Genomic DNA, 20,280 nt, shown 5'->3' on the forward strand with positions numbered 1-20,280 from the left:
AAGCTTCAAATGAAAGGCACTAAAGGCATTATGGGATGAATACAGCTGAATTTAAGACACTGATTGCTGTCCATTTTCTGCTCATGAAGCCACCATGTCCCTCACTCACCCATGCTGTGTGCTCCTTCAGGTAACAGCCCTTATACTCTATGGTGTTGGGGTGCTTCAGCTGTTGTAGAAACTTAACTTCTTTGATGATATCCTGCCATTTCTGATTTAAAAAAAGGCAAAAAGCTATCAATACATTTGTCTTAGTCCCCTAAAACACTCACACCATAGCACAGACTCAGAAGCAACCATGAAACTATTTTACAATGTGAACACACTAAGAGTCATAGTTGCAAAAGCACAGTTGTCTCTATTTCCCTTGCACTGAGACTCTGCTAGGAAACACTTAAACAGCTTGAGAATTGCAAAAGAAATATTTTTTCCTCTCATTTTAATTGCAATACATTTTATTTAAAGCACTGCTACTGTTTTGCACGTTGAATTTGTCCAGTGGTCTCAAGCTTATTAACAAACCCACCCATAGTATGTGCTAGAGATGGTACCATCCAGCTGTGTCCCTCCTGGAACACAGCACAAAGCCACTGACATTTAGAAGATCTCAGTAGAGTGAGACCAACAGATAAGCAATGAAAATTAAGTTTAAAACAGCCCTGTTTGCCCTTAACAAGCAGATTCTCCACTGTATGTCAATGTCCCAACCCAAAGCAACAGATTCAATCCAAGTTTATAGCCCTGGAGCACAAAAATAAGAGGAGCAACTAACAAGCAACAACTGAAGTGAGACTGATATTCTGAACACAAGGTTTATGCAATTTTAGATTATAGATCCTGAGGAATGTTTCCAGTCAGCTACACACTTCAGGCAACACCTCAACAAGTTGTGGTTATGCCTTCAGTATCTGGAGTGCTCTCAATACACTTATTACTGAAATCACTACTGAAATAACCACCATACCAGCACTCTGAATTCCCATCCCCTTCCTTAAACTGAGCTGCTGGTCAAAATTTGCACCAATTCATTTTCCCTCCAGAAACCTCCATGCTTCATGTGGAAGGGAACAACAGCTTCTGCATTAAGAAGATGCTCTGATAGGGTCAAATGAAATCCACAGGTAATTTCACTGTTCAGGTTTACATCATGGTTCCAATAGCTTCTGCAAGCAGAGTTGGCTTTATTCATCTTACCTCATTTGTTTGCTTTCCACTATAGGACATTTTCTTGACTGCCACCACCTCATTAGTGTGGGAATTTGTAGCCTGGTGTAGGGAGAAAGAAACAGATTGAAAAGTTTCATGGTTTTTCCTCCCTGTGGAGCCAGCTGTGCCTTTGTCAAATGCAAGCTTTTTTTCTCCCGTATCTCATCCTGGCAAGCTCCTACACTTCAGAGACACCTTCCTCAGGACAAGATTCACCAGACAATTATGACACTTTTTCCAGATGTTATCTGTCCATATCCACTGTTCCTCCCCTGGCCCTCACTGCACTTGTTACCTCTCTATTGATCTGCAAAGCAAGGCCCAATACTGCACCTACTGAGAAGATGAGAAATATATTTTCATTGGAAGTGCAATAAGAACAGTTTTAGATAAACCTTAGGAAATGAAACAAATCAAGAGAGGGGCTGAAATCTCTACAATTTCACCCAAAGTCTCTATCCAACATTGATATTCTTAAATGGCTAATTTCCAGTTTTAAGGAGATGCTTCATTCTGGAATTTATCTCAAAACAAAAAAAAAACCAATCCTTCTTTCACTTCACCAGATCTGTTTTGCAATGCATAGTACTCACTAAAACTCTACTTTTCTGTAGCCTGTATGATAAAGGGATGGTGACCAGAGACTGAAAACTTTTTTTAGAAAAAGTTCTGCTTGCCAGGATTTGCACCACCATGATTTCTACATGTGAAGGACAGAAAACTTGAAGGTTTTGGTCTTAAAAGAACTGTTGAAATCCTAGTGCCTCCAACCACTTAACATTTCTGTGACTAAAAAATTAGTGACAGTTAAAAGCTTAAAACACAATGGAAGCTAAATGTGGTAAATCCTTCTTTCAACTGCTTGAGAAGATGAGCACACTTTCAAGTAATGTATTAATGAAAGATACTTCATGATGGGTACAGTAACTTCAAAGAAAAATGATGTTGGGTGAACCAAGTGAGCACAGAAATTACTAAAAGGAGTTGACACACTTAAGAATCCTCAAAGCACACTGTCCTCCTCCAAAGACTTAGAGAAAGCTGAAAGCAAGGAGCTTTTGGATATATCAAAACCCTTCCTAACTCCTCACCACCCAGCTGCAGCACAAAAGATCAAGAGTATTTTACTCAAATAGATTAATGCTGGTGTTGGAAATTGCCAATTATTTCTGCCTGTTACATTAATCCCAAGCATCTCATTTTAGACACAATTTTTTGCCAAATAGCACACTGCCATCTTCTCACAGGTGTGGGTGAAGTTCTTGCTGTACCCAGCACTCCTGGCTGGAACAACTTAAAGGGCTGTACAAGCACACTTGACAGAAATATCCACCTGCTGAAGTGGATTTGGCCATACTTGGACATCTTTCAGTGAAAAGCATGTTCTGCTTGCAAAACCTTTACACTGCCCTCATCTGCTTTATCATTTTTTTATATTTCTAACAAGGATATAAGAAGACTGTTTTAGATGAAAACTACTCTTCTGAAGTCAAGTGAAAAATCAGCTTAGTTAATTTCAAGTCAAGTTAGCATCAAACCTTAAAACCTTGTGAGAAGTGATGGATTTTTTTCCCAGAAGTTTGACATTATCTTGCCAAGCCTTGGCAATAGTATAGAAGAAAGCAAAACAGCTTGCAAAAATTTTATAGTTTATACTACAATAATAATATTAACAATAATAACGTGATAAGATAACGATTTTTGCTTTTTATAATAGTGTCATGACCAATTTAAATAAAAAGGCCACAGAAATGAAGCACCAGCAGAATAATCCATGCTCTGCCCCTTTTTATGTATCTAAAGTCTCTACCCCATTTCTTGGTAATACTTTGAAAGCCCTGTGCCTTCAAAGTTTTTTTGACTCATCTTCCTTTTTTGGTATCAAGGAACATCCCTGAAAATTTTTCTGTGATGGTCCATGATCTTATTTCTCAGCCCCTGCCTTAATCCAAGATGTAGATTAATTAAAATATAAGACAGACAGAAGTGCAGTCACCATTAATCTTGGCAGCTGCAGCTGCTGTGAGGATACTGCAAGCAGCTGCAGTATGGCTAAACCCTCCAATGTTTGTGAAGTGTAAAGTTAAATAAAGCCTCCAGAGAAAGGAGGAAGAGAAGCCTCAGGAAATGCAAGTTGTCAGCCTGCTTGGTAGATCAGATGTCTAACATGCCTTATCCTCTTTCTCTGGAAGTTTGAGGAACTTCTGACCACCAGAGCTGAATGATAAAGATGGCACCTTCACTACTTCAGGTTTGCCCCAACACATGACATGCATCCTTTCCCTTTGGCTTTGAACCCCTCTGGGTGGGACCTCCCTACCCTCATCTAGAAAAACTCCTGCTCTTCTTCCAGAGTGGATCACCATGCATTAAGTTTTACAGCCTCACCCTCTTACACATGTAGTGTGAACATTACACTTTCACCAGCCTGTCACCCCACCACCTACCTGGGTCTGTCCCACTGCTAAAAATCCCCATGGCAGAATCTCCCCTGTGCCATCACTACCACATTACCCCAAGGAATTGCCTTCCCTCAAACACACAGGCACTGCCTTCCTGACACAAAATATCAGTGTCTTCTCCTGTTCTAATATCAGTTCCACCAATACCTCCATCACTGAACATGACCATAACCAGAGAACTGGAGTGCCTGCAAACAGCTCATGATGGCTACTGCCAGGTTCTGGAGTTACAGGTGTAAGGGAGTTTATCTAAAAACTTGAACACCTGATGTTCAGAAATCTCAGTTCTACTGAACCTGATCATCAGGAGGGGCAGGCCATGCTACCAAGCAGCTTGAATCTGCTGTTGACTGGGTTTTTTTCCATACTGAAATCTATTCTGCATTGGTGAGGCCACACCTGGAGTATTGTGTCCAGTTCTGGGCCCCTCAGTTCAAGAAGGACAGGGAAGTGCTTGAAAGAGTCCAGCGCAGAGCTACTGAGATGATTAAGGGAGTGGAACATCTCCCTTATGAGGAAAGGCTGAGGGAGCTGGGTCTCTTTAGTTTGGAGAAAAGGAGACTGAGGGGTGACCTCATCAATGTTTTCAAATATGTAAGGGGTGAGTGTCAGGGAGATGGAGTTAGGCTTTTCTCAGTGGTGACCAGTGATAGGACAAGGGGTAATGGGTGTAAATTGGAGCATAGGAGGTTCAAGTTGAATATCAGAAAAAATTTTTTTACTGTAAGGGTGACGGAGCCCTGGAACAGGCTGCCCAGGGGGGTTGTGGAGTCTCCTTCACTGGAGACATTCAAAACCCACCTGGACACGTTCCTAGGGGATGTACTCTAGGGGGCCCTGCTCTGGCAGGGGGGGTTGGACTAGATGATCTTTCCAGGTCCCTTCCAACCCCTAGGATTCTATGATTCTATGATTCTATGATTCTATGTCAGTTTCTCTGAGAGTGTCTGGATTGTAGTTTTTTTCCAAATCCAATATTTTGGATTTGTTTGATTATAAACATTGCTACTCTTGCCACTTTCCAGATTAAATTCTCTTATGATTATCACAACACAGCCACATGAACACTTGCTATTGAAGACAGTCTGTTAGTAAGATGAACACAGGGACAAGGGTGGCCAAACTGAATATTTCAAAGCTACCTGCAGCTCCTAAATTATCAGAGCAGAAGAGGAATAAATCAAAAGCCTGAACACAGTCTGGTGCACCTTCCACACTACCTTTACCCAAGCAGCCATATTTCCTTACAAATGGTAGCTTTTAACTCCAAAAGCACTTTGATTCATTAATTCAGTAGATCTATTAATTCACAATGATTTACAAGCATATGAGCACCAAGTAGAGCATCCTGAAATTCCAGTTTGGCAAATTAATTTCCAACTGCTTAAATTCAACTTTCAGCATCAGACAGCACCAGGTACCATATACTTAACCTGAATGGTGGGTGCACAACTAAGACTGTAGTCAACTGGTACTATAAATGCAGCTGTGACAGCAAAGAGCTCAGGGGTGCTCTGGAAAAACAGCTTATTTTGAGAGGTGTTATGAGAAAGACAGTGTATACAGAGCACTAAATGCTCACAGGACACTGACTCTGACAAGTGCTGAAAATCTTTAAAAGGTCACTTGAAATGCTTTTCTGGGAAAAAAAAAAAGAAAAAAAAAGAAAGAAAAAGAAAAAAGAGAAAAAAGAAAAAAGAAAAGAAAAAAGAGAAAAAGGAAAAAAGAAAAAAGAAAAAAAAGAAAAAAGAAAAAAGAGAAAAAAAGAAAAAAGGAAATAAGAAAAGAAAGAAAAAAAAGAAAAAAGAAAAAAAGAAGAAAAAAGGAAAAAAAAGAAAAAAAGAAAAAAGAAAAAAGGAAAAAAGGAAGAAAAAAAGAAAAAAAAAGAAAGAAAAAAAGAAAAAAGAAAAGAAAAAAGAAAAAAAGAAAGGAAAAAAAGAAAAAAGAAAAGAAAAAAGAAAAAAGGAAGAAAAAAGGGAAAAAAAAGAAGAAAAGAAAAAGAAAAAAGAAAGAAGAAAAAAAGAAAAAAAGAAAAAGAAAAAGGAAAAAAGAAAAAGAGAAAAAAGAAAAAAGAAAAAAAGAAAAAAAAGAAAAGAGGAAAAAGGAAAAAAAGAAAAAAAAAGAAAAAAAGGAAAAAAAAAGAAAAAAAGGAAAAAAAAAGAAAAAAAGGAAAAAAAGAAAAAAAGGAAAAAAAGAAAAAAAGGAAAAAGAAAAAAAGGAAAAAGAAAAAAAGGAAAAAGAAAAAAGGAAAAAGAAAAAAAGGAAAAAGAAAAAAAGGAAAAAGAAAAAAAGGAAAAAGAAAAAAAGGAAAAAGAAAACAAGGAAAAAGAAAACAAGGAAAAAGAAAAAAAGGAAAAAGAAAAAAAGGAAAAAGAAAAAAAGGAAAAAGAAAAAAGAAAAAAAGGAAAAAGAAAAAAAAGGAAAAAGAAAAAGAAAAGAAAAAAGAAAAGAAAAAAGAAAAGAAAAGAAAAAAAAAAAAAAGGCTCAGAGAACTATACTTACAAAGTAAACTGCTCCAAAACTTCCATGCCCGATTTCGTGTAAACCCACAAAGATTTCTTCAGGATCATCTTTGTAGAACAGGTCAGCTATTTCCGGGTCCTTTGGCACCCCTTTGCGCATGGTGAACAGTGTTACCAAACAGCTGCTGCTTGCAGTTCCCAATCAGTTTCCTCCTTCATCGACGAAGTAGTTTGTAGGCAGCATTCAGCACCTGGTGAAAGAGTTCATCTTTAATCTGTTTCCTTTCTCCACAGCTCTGTTCTCAGCTCTCTGACAGCAGAATAAGAGGAAACACTTTGAGGAACAATAGGCTTCACTATCAGCTCATTCTTTTTAATTATTAGTCCCATTTAGATGGAGAGATTAAAATGCATCAGAGTCCAACAGCTCTTTATCTCATACAGGAAGCAAGTGCTGCAGTTACACTCAAGTCCCCTGGAAGACAAAACTCCTGTTGCTGCTCAAAACACCCCGTGACAGAGTTTGTAACTCTTCATGATGGTCTCTATCACATCAGTTTTTAGACTGCCACCATTGTTCCTCCTACTTTTCTCAGCTGTTTGCTTGCTTTTTTTCTCTACTCCCACTTACCAGCTGGTGCTAGAAGAAAAGTTAGTTTCTATACCAGAGACACTTCATAATCACCTGATTTTTATTTTTTTTTTAATTTGTTTTTCAGAGATATAAGACAGCTAGTGGGGATTGTGATGGGTTCCAGGTCACAGAACTGATTTTGCAAGATCCAAAATTCCATCATGTAAGGCAGATCTTTACCTCCTGATCATCTTTCTTTAGCATAACCATAGAATCAGAAAGCACAGAACTGAGCTGCACTTAAAATTAAGCTTTTAAATATTCATCCCCAGAATTTTATTGATGGGGAAAAAAAAAAGAGGGACATCAGAAAGTTTCACATTTTCTACCAAGTCTTACTGAAAAAATTGCATTGGTTCATTAAAACCTGGTGTGCAGAGCAATGACAGAGGCCTCTACACATCTGCTTTTGATTTCTGATACCCAGCAGATTATCTGAAGGTGAGTCAACTCAACAAGTGTCTAACAAAAGCCTGCAGTAAGTCCATAAACCACTTCCAGATACCTCCTTTATTGAGACCACATCTTACCTGTGCATAAAAGAGACATCTGAAACATATACTGAAATATTCAGCCTTCCTCATACTATAAACCAGTGTAGCGTTTAAAGAGACCAGATGAGATTTAGCAGTGGGATAAAATTAAATAAAACCAAGCATACATCAAGGAGGCTTTAGACTGCCAGTGCCATTCAGGTGGAATGATGAAAGCAGAGCATAATTTTGGTCTGGGGCTCAGACAGTCACCTTGGCTCAGGATGAGAAGTAATGGGGCAACAAGGACAGGAAACTGAGGTTCATCAGGAGTGCAGCAAGAGCTCTGCTGGAGCATACCTGGGTAGCTGTGGCACAAAGCATGCTCTGTGGCTCAGATTCCTTTCAGCAGCATTGTCCTGCCCTCTTGTCCCCCCAGACTCTATGTGCTCTCTTACCCTGCACAGGAAAGCAAATATCAGTGTTTAGAAAACAAGTATTTTAAGTTCTGTACCTTATTCTAATATACAACATCAAGAAAGGACTCTCAAGTATCATCTGAAAGGACAGCTAAAGGGAGCACTGGCTGTGAGTGCTCCTGAGGTGAGAGACTTCTGTGTTCCATAGCCCTTGGGCTGGTTATTTATCATTAAAAGGTAAGAAACTAGGAGGACAAGTAAATGCTCAGTTCTTTGACTTTTATGAAGATTCTTAAATTTACTGGGGCACAGGAGGAGTGTGAAAGTTTGCTTTCAGACTGCATTTTTAGACTGCCTATAAAAGAGACAAAAGCTCACAAAGCTGAGCCTGCTACTTCACAGAGTTGTGTTGTACCTGCTGACATGAATGGCTCCAGAGAAAATCCTAGGCATTAGTAAGTCAAACATTGTTGGATTCCACTGAGGAGAGAACGAGCAAAAGATGAAAAAGTAAGGCAGGCAGTTGGACCCAGGAGCTGAAACCAGTTGTAAACTCTCACAGTGAAGGATGCAGCAGCCCTGCAGTCACTGATCCCTGGGCAGCAGCACCCAGAGCAGCCACAGCCTTTCCTTTCAAGTCAAGCCCAACACACTGAGCTTGGAATTACCCTGCCCTGATAGAACCATGTAGCTGAATCCACAAATAAATTTGCTTCCCAAGCCAAGCATCATGCTGTAGTTATACTGTCACAATCTTGAATTAATGACAAACAAGGTAACTCATCTTCTTATTTATTATAAAAAAACATAAATATTCTTCCTGGTAGCTAAAATGACAAAAAAAAAAGTTGTATTTTTGTCTGCTGTTCTCAACACAGGGCAACAGTATTCAGCTGTTAAAAAGCTATTTGAAGTGCTCCAGAAATAAGGATCTGCAATGTTTCGCTCAAAGAAAATATTAAAGAATCTCAAGAACAAACTAAAGGCAAAAAACAGATTAATTAAATGATTATTCATTCTCAGCTGATTGGCCTCACACAAAGGTGCTATATTTACTACATACCTGCAGACAGGGGCAAAGAATGAAGAATTTCAGGTCTGGCATTCTTCAGCCAAACGAAAAATCCATTTGGCTTCAGAACAATAAAAACAAACTTAAGAAGAAAACAATTTTATCCATCTCTAGTCATGAACTTCTCTGCCATACACAAAATCTGTGCAGCTCTAATATTCCAGGCTAAATTAGTACTTAAACTGGGAAACTAAATGTCAGTACTTGAAGTTGAGCCCTAAGAAATAATGTCATGGACCAGTTGGGACAGACACATAAAACTGGTAAATCTTTTCAGCAGGACTATGAGTTCCCAGTAATCACTTCACTTTGAGGTAAGCTGGCAAGGTCACAAATTCTTTATATCACAGCTCTCTTTTAGACACACAGAGACTGAAATCAAGATGGTTTAAAGAATGGCAGAATGCTATGGGAGTCAAATGCCATTAGCAGAAAAAATCAAGCTCAAGGGATGGGCAATTGAAGCAAGTTTCTTGCAGCCTCCAAACTACTGAAGTGAAACCTCCAGAAAAAACTTCTGGAAGCCTAATTTTCACTCTTCATCCTTCACAAAGCACACTTAGAGACACTGCATGTTCTGAACACCTCCAGCATTAACCACCCTGGCAGTGACCTATGGATGAAAGGAGTTTCCAGAGTTTGAGAGCTCAGTGTTTTGGTCAGATAAAGCCATTTGAAGATGCCTCAGACTGAATATCTAGAAACTGAAGCTCTCCATCAACAGTTATTAGCAAAACAAAAATCCCTCCCTTGGAGGCAAAACTGCTTGTGCCCCATTTCTGAAATGCCACCAGGGGGTAGGAAGATAGGAGGAATTCTTCAGAGTACATTCAGCTTCTGAGAACAATTTTGGAAAGAAAAAAATTCTCTAATGATGATTACAGAACATACTATAAAATCTGGAGAGAAAATTGTTTTTTAAAGGCCTCCAACTATTCCAGCTACTGTCATGCTGGACACAGCTATATGGCAATGCCTCCATTTTCCAGTAATGTCACAGGCAGGGGAAAGCAAAATCCCTGGTTACTTGAAAATCCACTTTTTTGTTAGAAAGAGACCGAGCAACCTATGGCCTGCCCAGCACAGAAGTGCCTGAAAAAAAAAAAAAAAGAGAATGAAATGCTGAAGAACTGCTCATAGACTGGACCCTGGGCAACACTGTAACTCGTTTCATTACCCTAGCAAGTAAAGGTTATTTTCACCAGTTTAAAGATATGCAAAATTTCTCCAACCATAAGCAACCCTCACATTTAAATAGCATGCATGAGTGCTACATCCATTTGCACAGAAAAAACCCCTCTCTTCCCACCTATATAATTATGACCTCCGTGTGCTATATTAATAACAACAGAAAAGACCTTGACCTACATATAAAGGCAGCAACAAAACAAGTGGAAATGCCCAGGAGCAGATAAATGCACCAACATTCACCAATATTCACTGGAATTAAAACTATGTCCGTGTGGAAGTTGGCTGTGCTTGTGCTCTCCAATTCTTTAGCTGCTCTTAAGATGTCTTCCCAGGGCACAGGATCAGAAGAATGAAGACATTTACTGTTTGTAAATGACATTTACATTTGTCACATTTACTTTGTCACTAAAGCACCAGCATCCTGGGCTCCCAACCATCCATCCTCACAGCCCAATTTCACTCCCATGAAGTGCAAAACGTGTGGCTTGTAAAACACAGCTTGAACTGCACCTCCCAACACTATAGGGCCTGTTTCAGATGTCTCCAGAAAGATATAAAATTAGTTTTAGATCCTAACCACAGCATGGCACTTCCCAAAACAGGGACAATTTTCCACTTGGAGCAGAAAAACAAACTGCAGGAAATGCCCAGGAGCAGATAAATGCACCAACATTCACCAATATTCACTGGAATTAAAACTATGTCCGTGTGGAAGTTGGCTGTGCTTGTGCTCTCCAATTCTTTAGCTGCTCTTAAGATGTCTTCCCAGGGCACAGGATCAGAAGAATGAAGACATTTACTGTTTGTAAATGATATTTACATTTGTCACATTTACTCTGTCACTAAAGCACCAGCATCCTGGGCTCCCAACCATCCATCCTCACAGCCCAATTTCACTCCCATGAAGTACAAAACGTGTGGCTTGTAAAACACAGCTTGAACTGCACCTCCCAACACTATAGGGCCTGTTTCAGATGTCTACAGAAAGATATAAAATTAGTTTTAGATCCTAACCACAGCATGGCACTTCCCAAAACAGGGACAAAGTTTTCCACTTGGAGCAGAAAAACAAACTGCAGGAAACAGGGTGGGACAGCAGCAGATTCCACGCCCAGGAGGAGCGACACGACACGGCTCATGCACTCATTTTTAGATGGGTATTTTGGGGGAAAGACTTTTACATCAGAATTCTTTTCCCAAGAATGACAAACACAGTGTCCCCTTCCTTCATTTCAGCCTCCACAAGATCTCCAAAAATCTGGAAGACAACATTAAGAAGGAAATTCTCACGACAAATTCAGCTGATAAAAACCTGTTCCCAAGAACAACAACTTAAGTTGTTTTGTTTGTTTCATTTCAGATTTGGGGGTTTTTTTTTGTTTGTTTTTGTTTGTTTGGGTCTGGTGGGGTTTTTTTGTTTGTTTTTTGGGGGTTTTTTTGGGTTTTTTTGTTTGTATTTTTTTAGTAGAAGCTTTTCTCTTTGCTGTCATTGCTACATCTGGCTGGCTAGCAAGGCCAGAAACAAACACTTCACCAAACAAACACTTCTGTTTTTCCACTGACAATCCATTATTTTGCAGAAGCTGCTGCTCTGGCTTTTTGAGAAAGACTCTTGAGCCTCCATTTCTTTGTGTCATTTCTTTGATTGCTAAGAATTACTTTTCCAGCTAACATTATGCAAGCAAACATACATTTTTTTTCCCTAGAATATCAGCACCTGGTTTATTTTAATGCTTAAAAGTCACACACACATATCTGGTATATAAATTCAAGCTACTTACAAGTTTGCTGACAAGTTTATACAAAAATCAATTGTACTACAGCCTTTGCTTGCTTAACCATCAGCTCCAAGATACTAAGAAAAGATTTCCCTTTGGTCTAGAAGCAGCAAGTCCTCTCCTGTCCTTCCTGAAAGCTTCTAAGAAGCAAAATGAACCAATTTTTAAGTAGCAGAAATAGAAGGCACCCAGTGACCTTCAGTAGCAAGGAAAAATATTTTTCAGCTTTTGCAAATGCTCTGCAGACATCAGGATACACTCACTCCCCTCAGGGCACATGGCAGGGGGACCAGGTTTAGGGATCAGGACACAGTCTGCTAGGAAAGCTGGATAATGTCACCAGAACATCAGCACAAAAGGTGCCCAAGGATACAGCTACATGAGACACAGGTTAGTTCCTCAAACACTACTTTTTTTACTCCCTTTTAGCTTCCCAGAACATCCAAATCAATTCCATGCACCATTTCATCAACATGTGGAGACAATCACAGCTCTTCACTACCTACAACCTCTCAGAAGAACTTCCAAGAACTGCTCTTTAACAAATTTATTCAGCTCAGCAATCCAGTTCAAACATGACCTTGCCACCCATCTGTTGATTCAGTATTCTCCAGTGCTCATGTGTGCATTGGGTCATTTAGAGTTAAGGTGATTACTCATGCTAATAAAAACTCTGAATCAGAACTGTACTGAGGTGAGCACAGTGCCCCTGGGATATGAAATTAAACTAATAACTTGCAGGTCTTATTGTAGACACATATCTTCACTGAAGCAGTTTTTTTTTTCCCCTGATTTGGAGCAGCAGTTTCAATACCCGGTAGCTGGTATTTCTATATCAAGAAGATGGCAAGAAACTTATATAAAAAAAAAAATAAAACCAGAAAATCACATTATGTTTTAAAGACATAGTTGTGAGGACACTATGAGTGGGTTAAAAACTCAGGTGATGAGCCCAATTGAGAAAAGTCATCAAAAGTAGCAAATCAGAGCTGGTACTTCCCAAATCTTGCCTGGAAGTGGCATTGTAAGAATGAGCTGAAATAAAAGGTGTGACAGAATTTCTTACTACCTTGGGCACCTGTGAATTACAGGCAAGAGGCACATCCTTTACCTTCTCTTTGCTTAATATTTGTAGCTGTAGTTACCCAAGATCATGGGTAGAATATTTGAAAAACAATTAAAAAAATCTATGATACAATGTAAATGAAGAAAATTCCCTCTAAAACCAAATGAAAAGCCTGCTTTTATTAAAAAAGTCAAATAGCATCATTCTTCACAATATCTTGTACAAAAATCCACAGCAAGAGACATTGAGTGGTGCTTCCCAATAGTTTTCCAGTTAAATTTAAAACAATTTAAGAAAAATATGCATGCCTTTATTTTGTTTCGGTGCAATGAACACTTTAATTTCTGCATTTTTCACAAAAAAATAAAATTTGTTTGTTATTAGGATTTTTTTTTATCGTGAAACAAACCCTATGAAAAAAAGAAAGAAAGTGGCTTCCTGTTTTGCACATCAAAATTTCAAAGTATTTCATCATGGCACCCTTGAAATAATTTAGTAGCACATCTGGAAGGGAGGAAAGACACATGAATCATTTTAAATCCTAATGCACATAAGCCCAAACAGCATCACACAAAGAAATAAAAATTTCACCAGAACTACTCATCAAAACTTCTCTAAAACATCTCATATAAGGCATGAAATGGAGGAAATTGCCTCCCTATTTTCATCCCATTTATTCTGCAGTGGATCAAGCTCTTCATCACATTGCCTGGCAGACAGTGAGCTCTCTGGACAGTTATAAATTCATGAGTATAAGCTGTGTGCTACTCAAGAGGCAAAAATAAGTCATAGCATTTGTTTATGAAAGCCTGAAGAGCCACCAGAACACTCAGAGTTTCCTACCTACTAATGTAATAGCTTGGAAAGAGCCATATCCACTTTGTGGCTCAAAGCTATTTTTAGGTCTCTTTAAAGACAGATATTTTGACCATCAGGTCATCAAACAAAGAAGCAACCAGACAAATCTATTCCCACAGTTCCCCAGAGTGCCAGGGATGCTGCTGCGTGAGACCTGACCCACTCACCCCAGCACCATCCAAACCTGTCAGACCAACACCACTGAAGCTGAAGCAGCCACAGTGGCCACCAGATCACTGGAACAGCAAACTCAGAAGGGTGTTGTAAGCCCATCCCCAGCTGCATTTCCAGCTCAGCTTTGCAGAAATGCAGGAAGCAGCTGTCACTGGAAGTCTGAACACCAAGAACTTCCAGGAGCTGCAAAATGAGCTTCCGTGCCCTCAGCTCAGGTGGCAGGACTTTGACTGGCACTGCTGTTAGAAACTGCAGAGAACTCTTAGATTGATTGGATCAGGAACTGGTTGAAAGGAAGGAGTCAGAGAGTTGTAGTCAATGGGGCAGAATCTGGTTGGAGGTGTGTGACCAGTGGAGTCCCTCAGGGGTCGGTACTGGGACCGGTGTTGTTCAATATCTTCATCAACGACTTGGATGAGGGTATAGAATGTACCCTCAGCAAGTTTGCTGATGACACTGAGCTGGGAGGAGTGGCTGACACACCAGAAGGCTGTGCTGCCATTCAGAGAGACTTAGACAGGCTGGAGAGTTGGGCAGGGAGAAACGTGATGAAATTCAACAAGGGCAAGTGTAGAGTTTTGCATTTGGGGAAGAACAACAGATGTCCCAGTATAGGTTGGGGGCCGAGCTGCTGGAGAGCAGTGTAGGTGAAAGAGACCTGGGGGTCCTGGTAGACAAGAAGATGCCCATGAGCCAGCAATGTGCCCTTGTGGCCAAGAAGGCCAATGGCATCCTGGGCTGGCTCAGGACCAGCGTGGCCAGCAGGTCCAGGGAAGGGATTCTGCCCCTGTGCTCAGCCCTGGGGAGGCCACAGCTTGAGTCCTGTGTCCAGTTCTGGGGCCCTCAGCTCAGGAAGGAGCTTGAGGTGCTGGAGCAGGTCCAGAGAAGAGCAAGGAGGCTGGGAAGGGATCCAGCACAAGTCCTGTGAGGAAGAAGATGCCCATGAGCCAGCAATGTGCCCTTGTGGCCAAGAAGGCCAATGGCATCCTGGGGTGCATTAGAAAGGGGGTGGTTAGTAGGTCAAGAGAGGTTCTCCTCCCCCTCTATTCTGCATTGGTGAGGCCACACCTGGAGTATTGTGTCCAGTTCTGGGCCCCTCAGTTCAAGAAGGACGGGGAAGTGCTTGAAAGAGTCCAGTGCAGAGCTACTGAGATGATTAAGGGAGTGGAACATCTCCCTTATGAGGAAAGGCTGAGGGAGCTGGGTCTCTTTAGTTTGGAGAAAAGGAGACTGAGGGGTGACCTCATCAATGTTTTCAAATATGTAAGGGGTGAGTGTCAGGGAGATGGAGTTAGGCTTTTCTCAGTGGTGACCAGTGATAGGACAAGGGGTAATGGGTGTAAATTGGAGCATAGGAGGTTCAAGTTGAATATCAGAAAAAATTTTTTTACTGTAAGGGTGACGGAGCCCTGGAACAGGCTGCCCAGGGGGGTTGTGGAGTCTCCTTCACTGGAGACATTCAAAACCCACCTGGACACGTTCCTAGGGGATGTACTCTAGGGGGCCCTGCTCTGGCAGGGGGGGTTGGACTAGATGATCTTTGAGGTCCCTTCCAACCCCTAGGATTCTATGATTCTATGATTGAACTGAGGGAAACATCCAGCAATGCTATTTAACACTTGCTTTGTGATACCCAAGGAAAAGGTGTTTTTTGGTGGAGGGACGTGTGTGTATTTATGTATGAGAAGCATATTTGGGGCAAAAAGACAATGAATAAGGTCCTTGAATGTAACTGTGTGCTTGTAGCTATGTAGCTTCTGCCAGAACACTAGCTGACTACAAAAAAAAGTAGATTTCTGTTTGAAAAAAAATAAATGCTTATTCTCCTTCTGCAAGAAAATTTAACTCAAACAGTGATTTTCTGGAAACTGTACCACAGTAAAACCAGCCAAATGGTCATGCTCTTCTCAAAAAGTAAGAAAACAGATGCTGACTGCACTCATGGAAGGGGGGAAAAATATTTTTCTGGTCACAGAGGGCCAGAGAGAGTGCATCTCTCAACAAAACATACTGATTTCATTTTTTTTCCTTTCTGCTTGATGAGTCAGGGAAAGACAAGTGTGTAGGATGTTGATGATCCCAAGGAAATCCCTGGCTCTTCATTCTGCACCCACTCTTAATAAAACCCCCCAAACTTCTTACTTTCTGAGAAGGGTTGCACAGTGCAGCACGTGGTATTTGTCCTCTCCACTGGTTCAGAGAAAGGCTCCTGGATCCTAACCCCACAGTGCTGCTGGTTTAAGAGGCATCAGAGAGAGACCCAGCATTCCAAAATATTTCCCCCCAAATGCTAAGCCCTGGCTGCCCCACACTTCCCCTTACACCCCCCCCTCTGTTCTCTGCCCCATGAATCTCTCCTAACCACACACTTCTCCTTTTCCAGCTCTCCTTCCTGCCTGCCTCCTCTGTGCCAGCCAGAGATAACCATTTAGGAAACAGCTTTTTTGACTGCTTTGGTTCTATCATTTCAGCTGGGTGACTCTTTATCATTGAGGTGGGTGACACCTCAGTGACTCTGGGTCCAACACACCCAGCTCTCTTCCTGACCCATTTACAGGCACCACTGCCACCATTAACACAGAGAACAGGATTTTTTTTTTTTACCATCCCTGTGTAATTAGAAGTGGCCACATCTGCTTCGTTCAGGTGTTCCCAGGCTGCTCCAGGAGTGGGATTAAACATGAAAACACTTAACTTGGAAGAATCCACAAAAATGCCATTTCTTTTGGGAGTATTGTTATTAAAACATGACAAACTTAATCCAGCACGTACCAGCCAAGAGAGAATCAGTCATTAATATTACACAACTTACTCACTGCCTAAGTTTATTCTTTTATTGCTAGCCATGAAAAATGCATGTGCTAGAGAAGTGAAATATGGATGTCTAATGTCCACAACATCATTACTGTATTCTAATAACTGCATACGAGAGGAGAGTGTTTATCCTTGATGAAAAGAGCACTGGACAGATGAAAATCTAGGAAAAAAAACATGACTCAACACTCAGAACTGAAGATTTACTGAACTGGCCATTGTATGTGCTTAGGAGACAGCCCTCTTCTGGATACCTCCTTGTTCAGGAGCACTTCAACATCTTTATGGAAACCACAGCAAGTTATTGACATGCAGCAGCTAGCCCAGAATCATTTCATAGAATCCTAGAATCCTAGGGGTTGGAAGGGACCTCGAAAGATCATCTAGTCCAACCCCCCCTGCCAGAGCAGGGCCCCCTAGAGTACATCCCCTAGGAACGTGTCCAGGTGGGTTTTGAATGTCTCCAGTGAAGGAGACTCCACAACCCCCCTGGGCAGCCTGTTCCAGGGCTCTGTCACCCTTACAGTAAAAAAATTTTTTCTGATATTCAACTTGAACCTCCTATGCTCCAATTTACACCCATTACCCCTTGTCCTATCACTGGTCACCACTGAGAAAAGCCTAACTCCATCTCCCTGACACTCACCCCTTACATATTTGAAAACATTGATGAGGTCACCCCTCAGTCTCCTTTTCTCCAAACTAAAGAGACCCAGCTCCCTCAGCCTTTCCTCATAAGGGAGATGTTCCACTCCCTTAATCATCTCAGTAGCTCTGCACTGGACTCTTTCAAGCACTTCCCTGTCCTTCTTGAACTGAGGGGCCCAGAACTGGACACAATACTCCAGGTGTGGCCTCACCAATGCAGAATAGAGGGGGAGGAGAACCTCTCTTGACCTACTAACCACACCCTTTCTAATGCACCCCAGGATGCCATTGGCCTTCTTGGCCACAAGGGCACATTGCTGGCTCATGGGCATCTTCTTGTCTATTTAAATATCAAATACATTTTTACCTTCACCAATGCAGTAAACCCACCCATAAACAACACCTTGCACCATGAGAGCATCCAGCTTTGCACAGCACACCAGTGAAGTGGTCTGACACCCTTTTTCACAACTGCAGGCATTAAAATTTCCTGGGCAGCCCTAGTGAAGCTTGAGGTTAGCTGGTGCCTAAGGCAGGGATGAAGCTTTGGAGGACAGAAGGACACATCAGGGGGAACCAAAGAGAGAGAAGTGGGGGTTGTTGTTGTGTTACCTGGAACCCTCCTAATGTAATTTTGTCTCTCAGAGGCTTTGAGGCCAGCCCTGCCCATGCTTTACAAAATTAGACAAAAATGAGCTGATAGAATGAGAAACAAAGCCTGCTCAAGGTCATTGAAAGAATACAGCAACTACTATTAAAAGTGAGGTTTCCAGATTAGAAAGAAACAGGGTGGCAATCTCCCTCAGTAATCATTTGTGGCATTATTTTTATTTTTTTGGTCCATTTCCCTATCACACTCATTGACACAGGAAGCTGGCCTTCTGGCCAACTGAACATTAATAAAAAAATAACCCGAGATCTCTTAGAGATCTGAGTAAAAGTCTTATTAAATTTCCAAACACAGCTTTTCCAAGGTATGGCCTCTTGCCTCAAGCCTGTGGGCAGGAGTGATTTCCTCACCCCCAAGCTCCCTGGTGATGCTCAGACAGCTGCTGCTGAACCAGCTCCTTCTCCCTGCACATCCTCAGCCCCTCTCCAACAGGGGTCACACAGCACTAAGCTCTTGGGAAAGCCCTGCACACAAAATAAAACAGGCTTGCTGCTTGCTAAAATCCTTTCCAACCTCCCAGAGTTACAAACCCATCACCAACAATAGAAGTCATAACAGCTTGGTCACACAAACTAAAAAATAAAGTGTTTTAACATGTATTTTCTCCTCTCACTGTACAGGTGGCCACATGACCCAACCAGCAAAACCTCCTGGGTCTCTCTCTCCTTTACTGCTGCTCTGGTCTTGTCTTTGATAAGTTTGTTCCATGACAGTCCCAGATCTCCAGGGATTTTTTTTTTTTTCATAGCTTTTTCTATTTTTGCAAGAAATTCACAGATGCAAGTTTCCTCTGTCTTCTCCAAAGTTCAATTAAGGAACAGCACAAAAACAGATTGGTTTTGGCAATTTATGTTTTAGAAAGAGCTGGGCCACAAATACTACTGATCTGCTTAGAGGAACATTTATTTTAAGGTCAAATTCATATCCAACTCTCTCCTGGCTCCTCAAGCAGCTGTTTCTGAATGTTGTTTAATACTGGAAAAAATATGTTCCATTTTTAAACACCCAAATTTACTTGTTAAAATAAAAAAGAAAACCTATAGCATGTGAAGAAAGGTTAAAAAGGACTTAATTTGATTCAGTCCCTCCCTCAATAAGTCCACTAAAAAAAAGGCATACAGGTAATTTCTGTTTTGCATCTACAGAAGGCAGGGAATGTTCTTTCACTTTGCTTATTCTGAGAGAAGCAGACACTTCTCCATCACCTGAAAAGGTTCAGACTTCACATTGTTCTTACCTATATAAACTGGCCAACAGGACTCCAGCTCAGAGAAGAAACTAAGAACACATCTAATGGTCTGATGCTTATTAGTTTAAGAGAAAAAATTTAACATGATGCAAATGCACTATATCCAGTGTGCTCCACCTAGAATATCCTGCTAGACCTTCAAAATCAAACATTGTACACAGATTATTTCTAGAAGGGGCAGGAATAAACTGCAATACTGACTGGGGGAATGGAGAAGGGGCACAGATACTGTCTCAGGTCCAGGAGTTTGTCCTTATGTTTTTCAACTTTTTTTTTTTTCCAGGACATGAGGACAGTACAGAAGGCCTTTCCACTGCCATTTCATCATGCAATGGTTGTGCCAGCGTGCACAGGAATTCAGATGTGGGCATCCTGCATCACTACCATGTGTTTCTTACCATCATTCCTTTTCCTGAAACTGCTTCAGACCTCCTGCAGAGCATCACTGCATCACATTACTCCAATTTTTGGTATGGCCCCAAGCACTTCCTTGTATTCACTCTGCAAAGTGAAGCTGGAGATTCTGGAGTACAACTCAGCAGTGACTTCAGTAGTTTTTACTAATTCAGAGGAAACTTCACTTCTCATCTACCTGCATGACACAGCCACACTTCTCTCTGCTGCTTTGGGTAACTCCATTTTAGCACCAGGCATGAAAACCACCCAGGGCTTCAAGAGACAAAATTTTTCCCTGCATTTGATGAATTGCTTCCAGCAGCACTTTCCATCGTGTCAGAACAGCTGATTCTACAACCCCTGATGCTGATCCAGACAGGTAACAACCCAGCAAAACCAGTTTATTTTTGCATCAGATTTGTTCCCTGCTCTCACTCCCCATCTGTCAGGAACAGCACAGGAACCACTTCCACCCGTGCTGTGTTGTGGTCACTAAAACTTTAAAGAAAAGTGGGAGTTTTGGGCCACACATTTATCAAAATACAATTACTCACCCTGAAACCTACACACATGTTTTCTCCTCATGTCAAGGCTCCTGGGTTTTTATTGACAACTGAGGGCTGCAGATGCCCCTTTGAAGACACAATTTTATTTTCCTGTAATTTATATACTCTTACCACCTTTTTGCTAATTTTTTTCTATTTGAGA

The 20,280-nt window shown here is 41.0% G+C and overlaps 1 protein-coding gene across 8 annotated transcripts in view; it reads right to left on the minus strand.

Moving 5' to 3' along the window:
* Positions 1-20,280, minus strand: part of TAOK3 (TAO kinase 3) — a 90,536-nt gene that overhangs the window by 42,820 nt on the left and 27,436 nt on the right. For 6 of the 8 annotated variants that reach the window (XM_071763323.1, XM_071763329.1, XM_071763325.1 and 3 more), the window contains 4 exons: positions 7,598-7,696; positions 6,171-6,381; positions 1,195-1,266; positions 110-211 (listed from right to left, as the gene is read on the minus strand). In XM_071763323.1, the coding sequence (XP_071619424.1) occupies positions 110-211; positions 1,195-1,266; positions 6,171-6,290 (294 nt within the window). In that variant the 5' untranslated portion in view covers positions 6,291-6,381; positions 7,598-7,696. The remainder of the gene's footprint in view (positions 1-109; positions 212-1,194; positions 1,267-6,170; positions 6,382-7,597; positions 7,697-20,280) is intronic. The other 2 variants (XM_071763327.1, XM_071763328.1) reach the window with 1 other exon arrangement.

The sequence above is a fragment of the Heliangelus exortis genome, chromosome 19 (genome assembly GCF_036169615.1).
Source record: "Heliangelus exortis chromosome 19, bHelExo1.hap1, whole genome shotgun sequence".
In the NCBI taxonomy this organism is placed as follows: Eukaryota; Metazoa; Chordata; class Aves; order Apodiformes; family Trochilidae; genus Heliangelus; species Heliangelus exortis.